The following is a 14,856-nucleotide window of genomic DNA, read 5'->3' as shown; positions in this document are numbered from 1 at the left end:
CTGGAAGCGGCTCCTTTTTGCGGCGCTGCTGCAACGCCACAAAGCGCCAGAGACAGCACGATGCCATTGCAGCTGTGCCGCCCCATATGGAAGCAGCGCAGCTGCGACATCATCATTACGCACCCCATCTGGTGGGTGTGCCACAGCTGTGGCGCGTCCATGACATGTGAGGGTTGCCAGGTGTGTGGGCACTCCGCCCACCAGGCAACCCTCACACATGATGAGGGTGCCGCAAAGGCCCATCTGTTCCAGGCCAAAGATGCCATAAGTTTGTCAATTGGCCTGGCAATTCACTTTTAATTTCATTATGCAATGACCAAAAGCACCCCCTCCTCCAAAAAGATATTTTTCAGCAGTGGAGCTTCTCCCAACTCAAGCCACTTCCATGTTGCTGGACAGTGGGGGGAAAGAGTGGAGATATTTCTAGCAAGCTGGACATGCTATGATAGGTACCTGCACAGCATGTATAGGAAGAGAACTGAATGTGTTTCCAGTCATCCACACACTATCAAACAACACAGAAATAGATGTGTCAGGAAGGGGACTGCACTGTTGAACAGATAGGTAGCTTGGGAAACCTAGGGTGTAGCCACACTGTAGAATTAAAGCAATTTGCCACCACTTTAACTGTCACGATTCCATCTTGAAGAATACTGGGAGTTGTAGTTTGGTGAGGCGCCAGAGCTCTCTGACAGACCAGGCTGAATACCTCATCAAACTACAAATTTCAGGATTCTGTAGGATAGAATCATGGCAGTTAAAGTGGTGCCAAACTGCTTTAATTCTGCAACTTGGCCATACCCCTAGCTATGGAAATGTAGCTACATCTCCATAGATACTTCTTCCAATGCAGGAACTCAATCATAATATCTCAAGCCTTTGGGGAATGGCAGGGGAAATAAGTCCTGGCCCTGAAATAGGGCAGAACATATACCAAACCTTGTATCTACATCTACTTTGCTCAATATGTGCTCCTTGACTCAAAGGACCAGCTGAAATTGTTTGTAGATCTACCTTGATTTTTTCCCAGTAATACTATCTACTTTTCTCACTTTTCTGTCTCTTTATTTGTCAGTAACTTGCCTTTTCCCTGATATTTTGTACATCTCATTGAAATCCTACTTCAGAATTCGTTACCCGTGTAATTACCTTCTCTTTGAGTAAGGCAGTGTTATCAAAGATTTGCTTAATTTTATTTATAAGGTTCTTCAAAACTGTGAACAAGATCTCTTAATAAAAAGGCACATTTTAATCAGCCCTGTAATTTCCTGTGTCGCTTTTCTTACATGTTTACAATTATATAATACTGAGATCAATAACATTTTATTATGAAGTAACATGGTAAGAAATAAGGTAAGGCAGTAATTCGTTATTGAAACAATGTAAAGCAAAACATAATAACCTCCTCTTTTTTGTTATTTTGTCTTCTTTTTCCATTTGTAAAACATTTGCCATGTTATATTGCCATGTTATTTCATACACTTTTTTCATGTTAAAGGAAGGATTGCTTCATCACGTTGTATGCAGTTACCTATATACTCTATGTTGCAAAAGCTATGTGACATATTCTCCTGGCACTGGTACATCTCACATTCCCTATCAATCTGTTGTTCATGTGCTTTCAAACACTGGAAGTCTACTACGCCACAAACTCAGCATTCAGTGTGCTAAAGGATCTGGTATTCTTAAAATGGCACATGATGATTTCACAGAAAATATAGTGCTACATAATACTGTCTGAGTGCTTTCTTTTAAGGGTGGTATCTTCAAACCACTTTTTCTATCACAATCCCACTGAAAATGTACTGCTCTGAACAAGATTGCAGTTTACAACCACTTTCCTGGGAGTGCGCCTCATTAAACTCAATGGCTCTTACTTTTGAATAGACCCATAGAGGACTGCTCAGTTAAATCCATTCTTTTCTTAAGCTTCCATTTAGGTTTCAAAAATATGATTTAAAGCATACTGTCAACAATAAAACAATGTGTCCCAATCAGATACTTTGGGGATTCCCTAAGTAGACATATTGCACTCTGCATAAATAATGGAATTATTTTCAAAGCTCATGTATGTTTTGAGGTTGTTCTGTCTTGTACTCATATATCTATGGCTGACACACTAACCACTTTACAGTGTTTAACAATATTCTAGGATTCCCACCCAGTGCCTATTTGGACCCTTAGTTGGACTGGATTATGTTTCATTTTTTAAAAAGTCTCTAGGCCATTTAGGAACCAAGACACAGGATAAACTGTGCAGTCACTATCCTGTTCAATAGTTTTGTGAGAAACATGTCTGCCACTCCTTTCAGTGTTTTTAGTCAATGACATCAGATATAACTGACATTTTCATAGATTTATAATTGTATATCCATCTTTCGAGGGCTGGCTGGAGCGCTAAGTAAGAGAAGTAAGGAATGACTCAAAGGCCTGTTACAGACGGGCCTTTAAGTAAGGACTCAGTCTGTACTAGGGTTAAAAAGGGGTGTCACTTCCGGACGCCCCTAACCCTAGTACGGACTGAGTCCGTACAAAATGGCGGCGCCCCTTCCACATGGGAGCCGCCATGACGACGTCACGACCGCGGCGCCTCTATACGGGGCGGCGCGGACGTGATGTCGTTGCTTCGCGCCAGGGCGCTTAGTGCGCCCTTTCCACAGAGCAGGAAGGAGCTCCATTTCGGAGCTCCTTCCAGGTTTGCGTCGCTGGGCGCAGCTTTCAGCCGGCTGCACCCAGCAACGCAAGGGAGAAAGGGGCCAAGTAGCCCCTTTCTCCTCCTCCCTGCTGCCGCGGGGTGTCCTTGGGGCTTGAAGCCCCAAGGACACCCCTTTCCAGGCTGCGGGGAAGCGGCCTTTTGCCGCTTCCCCTCAGCCTGGAAAGCGCCGGATCAGGGCCTCGGAGGCTACCGGTCTGGCAGCTGAGGCCCCGATACACCGGGGAAAGCAGCGCCTACAGGCCGCCTCAAAGGGGTGGTCTGTAACGCGCCAAAGTCACACTGTAAATTCCATGGTCAAGCAGGGATCTGACCCTATTCCAAGTTCAGCATGATAAGCACTACTTTACACTGGTTTTCCCAGATCAGAGTTTGTTGTAATAAATAAATGAAGGAATAACTACATGATTGTAATCTCCTGAAGGGTGATGTAGGTGATCCTATATGTATCTATTTTGACTGAGTTCAGGTTGCATTTTTTGTAGGTTGAGATCAAATTCAGATAAGTTGGAATGTTTCATTATTGTTGTATAAAAAAAATGGAGTGTGCAACATCAGGGAACCTCTGGTTGGAAATGGCCCTCCAGACTATTTGATCTTGATATTCCTGATGGAAAATCATTTTATATTCAGAAAGCTTTGAAGTTTAACAGGTCTAGCCTTTCCATAAGGCAGAGTCAGGCAAAAATCTTACTGTAGCAGATACTGAGGGGCACCCCGCTTCTTCTCAAACCCCAGGACATTCCCCCCTTCAAAGATGTTATTTTAAGGCTGCTCTGCATTACTTATATCAGCTTGCTTTTAGTTATGTCAGAGGACTCTCTCCAGTTTTGAGTGTTGAACTGAGAGTCAGATGTGAACTGTTCAGCTTATTATGCATGTGGAATGGAGGGAGGCATCATCTTGTGCTTTGGCAACAAAATTCACAAATTGGCTCTGATGTCTATGATGCTTAGCATTTCAGGTGATTCTGGAGGTATGCTCTGATTTCAGTTTCATTCAGTCAAAACACCCACCAAACTGTTAACAAGTGAATGCAAGCCAATTATCCAATGATATGAATTTTTATTGTTGCAGGTGATTATATAGTCATGACTATATACTTCGATTTAAGTAGAAGAATGGGATACTTCACTATTCAAACATACATTCCCTGTATATTAACAGTTGTCTTATCCTGGGTATCATTTTGGATTAAAAAAGATGCCACACCAGCAAGAACAGCCCTAGGTAAGATCTCAGGGGGGGGGGGGGGGGAATCTGTTTGATGTATGTGACTCTTCCTTAGGTTCTATTGTAATACAGAAATTCCTTCTAATTTACAATGGACAATTGTTTTATAATCATTTGATTCATATTGCATTCATAAATTCAACTTCCCTTCTGCACATATAGGCATATTCCTGGCTACCACAGCCATCCTCTAGTCCCAGGATGATTAAAGCATTTGAAATATGAGTGTCCACAATTCTCTATTCTGTCTGCATCCATATTCTCACTTACACTTTCTTAATCTTTTACTATTTGTGCCCTCTCTGGGATTTCTGCCCATCTTAAATGCTATGCAAACTTTCAAACTTATGAGAACTTTTCCTCTGGCTGGATGTTAACAAAATAGAATTCAGGAGGAAAAAGATAGGAAGAAAGGAGAAAATGTTTGGTATGAATACCCTAAAGACACCGTCTGATCTTGGAAGCTAAGCAGGACCAGCCTTGGTTAGAACTTGGACAGGAGTATTGTAGGTGATAGTTCAGAGGAAGGAACTGGCAACATCATCTCTGAATATTCTTTGCCTTATAAAAAACATGAAGGCACACACAGAGTGGCCTCCCAGCTTGCAGCTTGTAACTAACCTAATAGAAAGTTAGAGGAGTGCCCCGACCCCTGCTCTAGGCCACTTCTTTTGGGCCTGAAGGGGCTGATGGGGACTGACTGGGGCTGATGAGAATAAGAGTCTAACATACATACCTTCGATGGCACCCCAATGCTGGCATCAAGCCACATGCCTGACGGCATGGCAGGGGGCTTTTCGATGCTTCTTTGGCTGTGTTTCAAGAATCTATCAAAACCCAGGAGAAGACACTGCTGCTTCTTTCTGGTTGGAAGGGGAAGGCAGTCCCGACCATGAAGATGCAGCTGCTCTGAGCTCCTGGGAGAAGCAAAAGGAAGGTGTACCCCATCTGTATGTGCACTCTCATCCCTCCCCCAGCTGAGTCAAGCTACCAATTCATGGTCTGATTCTCCTCCTCCACTGATAATCAGCTGTAGGGGATTATCTGGGGGAGGCTTGACAGCTCCAAGTGGATGGGAGGGGTGCTGAATTGTAGGTGGATGTAGGATATCAGCCATTGCATTTTAGCATTTCAGTAGGCTCTATGATACCCACCCACAAAGTTCTGCATGCAACCTCTACATCAAGCTGTGGTGGATCATAACTTCCATGCTAGTGCAGCATGAATACATTCCAGGTTTTAGTCCAAATTTTCCAAGGTCTTTTCACTGGAGCCATTTGAAGTCACTACATCAGGCTGTGTGAGTCATAACTGCCATGCCAATGGGGCTTGAATCCATTCCAGTTTTTAGTCCAAGCATTCCAAAGTCTTTCCACTAAAGCCATTTCAGGGCTCGGGTTCAGCCCTTTGGACAGTTCATGTAAAATTCAGGCTGAAACTTGGGTGGACTCCTGTTTCTTTAATGGTTGTGTAGGAAAGGAAATATCAGCAGGTGTCACTTGTTTCCTGGTAGCATGAGAACAAAACCTGCTGAAATTCCTGCTTCTACACAACCATTAAAGGTATAGGATCCCTCTCCATTTTTCAGTCTAGGAACACTTGCCACCTAAGCCCGAGCGCAGGGAACCGTCTAACTAAAAAGACTGCATGTACAGCACTGTGTAAATTTACAGCGCTTCATAAATAAAGGTTAATAATAATAATACAGGAACAGCAGTGGGAAACCCTGCCCACTCCCTAAAGCTCTGTCCTTTAGCAAAACTCAAACCACAAGTAGGAGGCCACAAATGGCTTCCCCCTACTTAAACCTTTGTTTCCCCCTTTTCCTGACCTACTGGATGTGGATGACTTGCTCTCAGTAAGAGCCAGGCATTGCTTAATTTCCCCCTCTTCTTTAAAATTGGGCCTAGGAATTGAGATAAGTAGGGATCAGGCGCAGCTGTGAATAGCTTTGTCTCCTCTGTCCCACCAAAGTGCAACAAAATGACAGAGCATGCTCTCAAATTATATTTTCACAATGCCTGACTTTTATCAAAGAACAAAGGTGGTGTAAATGTCAAGTGGCTTTATGCAGCTGGGAAAAATCTCTCTGGGCCAAGCTTTCCAGAAGTGGCTTGCTGATTGTGGTGCACCAATCTGATTATAGGGAGGTAGAGGTTAGAAGTTTAATCACAACAGGGTATTATCTTTTAAATGTTTGAATGCCATTTTAGCCAGTGGGAAATACAGAAAGTTAAAAACATTCAGTTGCAGAGGCAGTGAATATGTGAAGGGAAAAAAATATATTTTTAGAAAGTTTCAGAGATGCCTGCAGAACACTGATCCATAATGACAGCTTAAATCCAGCAGATTGTGTGAAAGGGGGAGTCTAATGTCTTCCTTTTCAAGAGTCCACCCCCGCTACAAGACAGTAATTAGAACATGGGTGGGGAATATTGTTGGACTACAATTCCCAAAATCTCAGGCAGCACAACACCACCAACAGCACATTTTATTTCTTACCCACCTCACCCTAAGGCTTGAGGCAAGGTACAAGAAAGATTAAAAAATAATATATAACTGAAGACATGAAACCATTTAAATACTCAGGTTAAAACACATAAAATAGGATTAAGACTACCATTACACATTTATGTCATCCAGACACATTAAAATATACCAATTTAAATTTCACAATTTAAAATCAACTGGATATTCCTTGCCATAGCCAATATTGAGAAATAATGGGAGTTGAAGTCTAAAACATCTGGAAACATACCAAGTTGGGGAAGACTAGTGTAGCATCATATCAGTCAATCAGTTTATCACTTTATTTATAGCTCACTTTTCTTTCAAAAGTGGGACTCAAGGCACCTTATAGAATAAAAAGAAATTCAAAGAAAACCACATATAGCTAAAAACATATCAGAAGTTAAGATTGAAATAAAGTGAATTTTTCTGTAGAATTAAACCTACATTAAACATTAATTTTATGATTTTTATTTCTTATATTTTTAGAGGCATAAATTTAAAAAAAGTATAGCAGTAAAACAGAAAATCCATTATATAAAGCAATCACTTTCTGAATACCTTCTGGGATTGAAAAATCTTCATTGGATTACGAAAGGATAGCAAGGAGGATCACAATTTAGCCTCCCTGAGAAGGGAGTCTCAGAGTGTAGGAACAGCCACAGAGAAGGCCTTCTCCTGTGTTCCCACCAAACATGTCTGTGATGGTAGAGGGACTGAAAGAAGCACTTCCCTGAAGTATCATGAGAATGTGCGACACAATGGGTGGCTCGCTGGAGCTCTGTCTTGCCTTGCAGCAGTGAAGCCATTTTTCAAGGGGGAAGCCATTCCTCTCATGCCTTGAGGAAGGGTCTTCTCTCTCAGTGGGAACAGCAAGTATGCATCCTGTTGGAGATTTTGGCACCGTTGTATTTGAGGTCATCTCTGTCTAGGCATCATGAGGCAACCTCCTCAGGCAGCAGACTCTGTAGAATAGTAGATTCATCCCCCTGGCTGTTCCCCTTGACTCTTCAACATTTCCCATACAGAACTTTGTCCCAGATCTTCTGAACCCATTGCAGTCACAAGTTAATAATAATAATAATAATAATAATAATAATAATAATAATAATAATAATACTGTTTATTTATAGCCCACTTTTCCAAAAGAGATCAAAGCGGGTTACAACAAGGGTATAAAACATTATACAATTTGAACAAACAGTATATACACATCATAAAAACACTCTAGAGTTAAAAACACCATAAAATTACAGAGAATAAAAACCAAAACAAAACTAGCTGGAAGACAACTTATATGATGGGGAGAGAGCAGATATCACGACACATGGGGGAAAGCCTGTTGGAAGAGATAGGTCTTGAGCTTCTTCCTAAACAGGTCAAGGGAGGCAACAGAGCAGAGCTCGCCAGGAAGGGAGTTCCAAAGCTGCGGGGCCGAGTTGGAAAATGCCCTCTGTGTAGTCAAGATGTACTTCGACTTAGAAACCCTCAATAATTGCTTCCCGGCCGATCTGAGAGTGCGGGGCGGATTATATGGGGAGAGGCGGTCCTCCAAGTACCCTGGGCCCAAGCCATTTAGGGCTTTATAGGTAATAACCAACACCTTGTATTGCACCCGGAAGCAAATAGGCAGCCAATGAAGATCTTGCAAAATAGGTGTTATGTGGCTAGTCCTGGGACATCCAGTGACTAACCTTGCTGCCATGTTCTGTACTAATTGAAGTTTCCGGGTTTGGTACAAGGGTTGCCCCATGTAGAGTGCATTACAGAAATCCAACCGAGAAGTTACCAGAGCATGCACCACCATTTCAAGGTCCCCCCCGGCCCAGGTAGGGTCGCAGCTGGCGTATCAGCCGAAGCTGATAACAGGTGCTCCTGACTGTCGCATCCACCTGAGATGTGAGGTGGAGCGACGAATTCAGAAGCACCCCCAGACTGCCAACTGAGTCCTTCAGGGGGAGCGTGACCCCATTCAGGACAGGTGGAGAAATCTCCTTTCCTGGGCCAGGAGAACCTATCACGAGTACTTCCGTTTTTTCTGGATTCAAGCTGAGTCTGTTTTCCCTCATCCAGCCCATTACCGACTCCAGACGGGCATTTAGAGGAGAGATGCCATCCCTAGTCACTGCATCAGTCGGAGACACAGAGAAACATATTTGAGTTATTCATCACATATAAAGAAATGTGCATTTTGTTGTGAAATTTTATATGGAGTTCGTGTGGATGGTGCCATTGTTATGCAGTGCCATCCACACAGTGCACGCATCGATGACGTCACACGTACACCACGTCCAAACAGTGTAGTCCATGCGTGACATCACCACAATGCCCCAGATTGGAAATGGCACCATTTTGGAGCTCCTTTTTCCTGCAGATTGTTGTCGCGGCCGTATGGTTGCCACAACAACGATCTCTGGCTCATCTGTACCGGGCCACAGATATATTACAAGGGATAAATAAATCTCTCCATGGGAAGTTTGTGTTACTTATACTTGGTTTTACCAAAAATTCCAGACTTATTTTGACTTTAAAAATTCATACTGACATGAATTTTTAGAGTCAAAATAAAAGCCATTCAAATTATACATTTAAATATGTATTTTGCCTCAAAATATATATTTTCAGGTATGTAATTTTATGCATATTTTGTCACAAAATGCTGTGGACATGCATATCTTGATACATTTAAACTACCACCTCTAACATCACCACACATTCAGAGAAGTATGAAAATTGTTAGATAGCAAAATTTTAATCTGTAAATATGAAATTCTTCAGGGATCCCTTTATTACATAAACAGCTAAACCAGAGACAGAGGCCTTATTTGTACTATATCCTATATATATTCATGGAATGACAAGGCAAACAAACTGAAGCTTTGTCCTGAAGTGCTCCTGGTCAGTAGAAAGATAGTTCACAGAACAAGGATTAATCCTATACTAGACAGATTACATTCAAGAGGCCTAAATCAGGAGGCCTAGGTTTCTATGGTAGGTAGGAGTACACTTGCCCAGCTAAAAGGTTTGCATCAGCTCCTGGAAATGTCTGATCCATTCTTGGTGATACACAGCTTAGCTATACAGTGGGCCCTTGGTATCTGCTGGGCTTTGGTTCCAGGACCCTCCATGAATACCAAAATCCATGGATGCTCAAGTCCCATTAAATATAATGGCACAGTAAAATGGTGCCACTTATATAAAAGGGCAAAATCAAGGTTTGCCTATGGGGATTTGTATATTTTTAAAGTATTTTCAAGCCGTGGATGCTTGAATCTGGATAAAAAAATCCATGAATAAGGAGGGCTGACTGTACTGTATTTGGATCACTGTAATGTGCTTTATATGGTGCTGGTTTTAAAAAGTGCTTGAAACTTTAGTTGGTTGAAAGAACTACAGCCAAACTATTGACTTGGGCAGGTTATAAGGAGCACACAACTCCCTTGTTACAACTGCTCCATTGGGTACTCATTCATTTTCAGACAAAATTCAAAGTTCAAGTTATGACCAATGAAACTCTATATGTTGGGTCTGAGCTCTAAAATCATCAGCCCTTCTCTCAGTCCCTTCCGCTTCACAGACAGGTAGCAACACAGGGAAAGGGCTTTCTCAGTGGCTGCTCCCAGGTTTTGGAAGTCCCTCCTTAAGGACGGCAAACTCTTGTTGTCCATCCATTGAAATAGAAAACTTTTCTGACAGGCTTTTTGGAACTGACTACAAGAGCTTGTAAACATGCACTCTTTTACTGATTCATATCTATTCGCATAAATCTTACATAGCATATCTTACAATATCTTTTACTGATTTATATCTTTAAGACTTTTTTTAAAATTGCATGTATTACATCGTATATTACTTTACATTATTCCTTTGTTAATTTTTTAAAATCTTAGGAATGATATTAGAATAATATTAATTTTTTTCAGCTAGCCATGGATAGTTGAATCTGTGGATAAAGAATCCATAGGTACTGAGGGCCAATTGAATAATTCAATTAAAGTTCCATTCTGCATTGACCCTTTCCCCATTTAAATCACGTAAAAATACAAGTCTAGGGAAGAGCTTGTTAAAAAAGACCCCTCATCATAAAGAATCTTGGCAGAAATAATGAGTATACAAAAGCAGATTTTGATGGCTACAACAGAAGAATTGGAAAATAAATTAAAGTTCACTAGATAAAAATATTTTGAATTCTCAAACTGGGAAAATTCATGGCATACAAATTAAGGAAAGAAAGAGAAAAAAGAACAATATTGAAAGTAAAGATTGAGGACTCTATAGTGTCAGAACAAAAAATAAATAAAAATAAAACAGGCCTTTTAAAATTATTATTAAGATTTATATACCGACAAATATATATGTATAGAAAATATAAATCAATATATGAAGGAATAAAATATAAGAAGAATTACTGAAGACAGAAATTAGAAATTGAAAAACCAATAACTTTACATGAATTAAAAGAAGCAAAAAAGAAAAGTAAAGTTGGGAAAACACCTGGACCTGATGGCTTTACTGCCAATTTTTATAAAACATTTGCAGAAGTCCTAATGAATCCACTTTTAGATACAATTAATGAAATTCAACAAAATGGTCTGCCTAAATCATGTAATGGTGCAAACATAATTTTATTACCTAAAGAAAATAAGGACAGGACATAATGTGAGAAATTACAGGCCTATATCCCTACTTAACTTCAATTATAAACTCTTTGCATTAGTAATAGCAGAACGCCTCAAAAAAATTTTATAACATGGATTCATACAGATCAAGTTGGTTTTTTACCAGGGAGATTAATAAAGGATAATATTTGAACTATAATCAATTTAATAGAATATCATGAAAAAAATATAAATAAAGAATTAGTTTTAATATTCATGGATACTGAAAAGGCTTTTGATTATATAAATTGGAAGTTTTTGATAGCAACACTAAAAGAGATAGGGCTGGGGGAAAATATGGTTAATTGGATACTGGAAATATATAGAGAACAAGAGGCAAAACTGATAATTAATGGTGAATCAACTAACAAAACTGAGATACAAAAAGGCACCAGACAAGGGTTCCCCCTCTCACCTCTTTTATTCATTATCACTTTGGAAATTTTAAATAATAGTATTAGAGACAATAAACTGATTCATGGTATTAAAATTAAAGGAGAAGAATGTAAATTAAAAGCATACGTGGATGATTTGGTACTATATTTATCTGACCCAATGGAAGATATAGTATTAAATACATTAGAGAAATTTGTGAAAGCTGCAGGGTTCAAAATGAACAAGGGGAAAAACAAAATGTTAATCATGAATATGAGTGAAAGAGATAAACTGTGTCTAAAGGAGAAATCAGGTTTTAAATTACAAAAAATGGTAAGGTAGCTGTGTGTGTGTGTGTGTGTGTGTGTGTGTATAACAACTAAAAATACGGAACTATTGAAAAATAACTATGGGAAGTGCTGGAATGAAATTAAAAAAGAAATGAACAGATGGAATAATTTAAATCTATCTTGGATGGGGAAAATTGCAGCGATCAAAATGTTACTTCTTCCAAAACTGATGTTTTTGTTTCAAAATTTACAAATAATTACTAATGATGTACCTTTCAGAATATGGAACAAGGATATATCGTTTCTCATTTGGTCGGGTAAAAACAACCTAGAATAAGGATGAAACTAATATCTGATTGAAAGAGGTGGTTTGTCACTCCAAAATTTAAAACTATATTACTATGCATGTGGTTTAAATCAGTTATTTGACTGGATTAGATTATCCAATAAAAGGACACTGTGTCTAGAAGGACCTGAGATTTATATGGGTGGCATGGGCGCATTCCAGACGCGCATAAAGTATGTCCTAGGTACGTACTAGGGTTAGGAAAGGGTGTCCTTTCCGGATGCCCTAACCCTAGTACGTACCTAGTACATACAAAATGGCGGCACCCATTCTACATGGGCACCGCCATTGGGACATCACAACCACGCTGCCTCCAAATGGAGCGGCATGGAAGTGACGTGCTGATGCCGCGTGAGGGCGCCTGGGGCGTCGTTTCTGCAGTGCCGGAAGGAGCTCCGAAATGGAGTTCCTTCCAGCTTTGCGTCGCTGGGCGCAGCCTTTAGACAGCTGTGCCAGGCATGCAAATCAGAAAGGGGGCAAGTGGCCCCTTTCTTTTTGTCCCCTCCACCGTCGGGTGTCCTTGGGGCATGAAGCCCCAAGGACACCCCTTTCCAGGCTGCGGGGAAGTGGCCTTTTGCCGCTTCCCCGCAGCTTAGAAAGCAGCGGATCGGGGCCTCAGAGGCTGCCGCTGTGGCAGCTGAGGCCCCAACCCGGCGAGGAAAGGGGTGGAAACAGGCTGCCTCAAAGGTGTGGTCAGTAAACTTAATTTACTTAATTTATAATAGACAAAAAGTTAATAGTGAGTTTAATTGTCATATAATTAGAAGATCTCTTTTAAGGATATGGATAAAAGTAAAAAACCAATGGAGGAACAAAATTCCGAAATGGACTTCCTCAATGAATCTTTCTTTAAAAATAATCAGTTATACAATGGTAAATGGTTAACATATGAAGATCTGGCCATAACAGTAGAGAACAAAATAAAACTGAAATATGAAGGGGATTTGAGAAAAGAAGGATGTAAAAAAGATTGGTTTTTATACAGGCAAATTAAAGAAAGGTTTGGGACTGATTTAAAATATCCGGGAATTGGGAATTGGGATGCAGACTTTGAAAAAAATTTAAAAGAAGGAAAGGAAAACTTGGTTTCAAAATTTTATAAAATATTAAACAAATACGACTTTGAAGATGAGGTGGTTAAACACTGTATGGTGAATTGGGTCCAAGATGTGGGCCATAACACATAACTTAATTTGTAGGGAAAATGTGACATAAAGGAATAAGATATACAGTAAATATGAATATTAAAGAAAATTTTTACAAGATGCAATACAGGTGGTATCTTACATCATACAAGATCACAAGGATGACAAAAAATAAATCAGATCGATGTTGGAAATGCAATTCAGCAGTAGGTACATTTTACCACATGTGGTGCATTTGTCATAAGGCTAGGAATGATTGGCAAATGATACATACGCAGGTAAAAAAAAATATTAAAACTAAATGGAAACTTTTTTCTAGATCCTAAAATGTATTTGTTAAGTTTAATAATGGATGACAATTTAGAACAAAAACACGGAAAAATGCTATTTTATTTAACAACGGCGGCTAGGATAATATATGTGGGAAAATGGAAGGCTAACCAAGTACCAGAATTAAAAGAGTGGATTTGGAAAATTTATGAGTATATGGAATCAGACAAACTTACACAAATAATAAGAAACAATTCGCTGGGAAAGTATAAATAGGAATGGAGTCCTTTGATAGACTACCTAAGCCAAGAATGGGGTCCAACATTTACTGTAGGTATGGTTTAAGTATACACTTTGAAATTACAACAACAGAAATTTATAACATACGGTTGTGAGTAATAGAATCTGTAATCTATAAAAGGAGATAATATAAGAAGGAAATTTTGTTTATGTTTATGTTATATTTATATATGTGTGTTAATGGTTAGATTTTGTTTATATATATGTATGTTAATTTTTTCATTCTAGATGTAATTAAACAAGAGAAGCTGGAATAGACAGAAATTGTCTGAAAGCAGAAAGACCATGGGAAGAAGGGGTGGGAGGGGTGGGGGGTATGCTAAAAGTTTATGTACTGTTTTTTTCTTGAAGTTTATTACTTTATGTTTTATTCTTTTTGGTTGGTTGGTGTAATAAAATTTTTCTAATTAAAAAAAATACATGTTATTCTTTACAGGTATCACCACCGTGTTAACTATGACAACACTCAGCACCATTGCCAGAAATTCTTTACCCCGTGTTTCCTACATCACTGCCATGGACCTGTTTGTGACTGTGTGCTTCTTATTTGTCTTTGCTGCTCTGATGGAGTATGCAACACTCAACTACTATTCAAGTTGCAGAAAGCCACACTGTAAAAAGAAGAAAAAGTCGGTAAGATGAGATGAAATTTAATGCAGGGAACATGGTCCTCTCATTAGTAGACATTGGATTGCGTTCAGTCATTGCATTCTTTGGTTACAAACCAATGTTATAACATATAATGCTGCATAACATCAGTAAAGGAATATAAGAAGGGCATGAATATAGGGCATGTGCAGGATATGGGGATGTAATAAAGTTATCAAGTTGGCACAGAAGTGCTGTTCAGTTCTGGCATAAGTTCAGCAGTGGTTTGGACATAGGCTCAAACATTGAGGAGCCATTAGGCCTAAGCAATACTAGAGAATCTGATAACCCTGAGCCAGAAATCCTGGGATCCATGAGTCTGAGATCTCTGTGCCAGAGACCTCTGATCCCCAATCAGCACTGGCAAACT

At 39.8% G+C, this 14,856-nt stretch overlaps 1 protein-coding gene across 1 annotated transcript in view; it reads left to right on the top strand.

The window, feature by feature from the left end:
- GABRG3 (gamma-aminobutyric acid type A receptor subunit gamma3) overlaps positions 1 to 14,856 on the top strand; it is a 482,481-nt gene that overhangs the window by 459,604 nt on the left and 8,021 nt on the right. The window contains exons 7-8 of the mRNA XM_042461104.1: positions 3,791 to 3,943; positions 14,275 to 14,471. Coding sequence (XP_042317038.1) covers positions 3,791 to 3,943; positions 14,275 to 14,471 — 350 coding nt within the window. The remainder of the gene's footprint in view (positions 1 to 3,790; positions 3,944 to 14,274; positions 14,472 to 14,856) is intronic.

The sequence above is a fragment of the Sceloporus undulatus genome, chromosome 3, assembly GCF_019175285.1.
Source record: "Sceloporus undulatus isolate JIND9_A2432 ecotype Alabama chromosome 3, SceUnd_v1.1, whole genome shotgun sequence".
Lineage (NCBI taxonomy): Eukaryota > Metazoa > Chordata > Lepidosauria > Squamata > Phrynosomatidae > Sceloporus > Sceloporus undulatus.
This window is presented reverse-complemented; position numbering and strand designations above follow the sequence as displayed.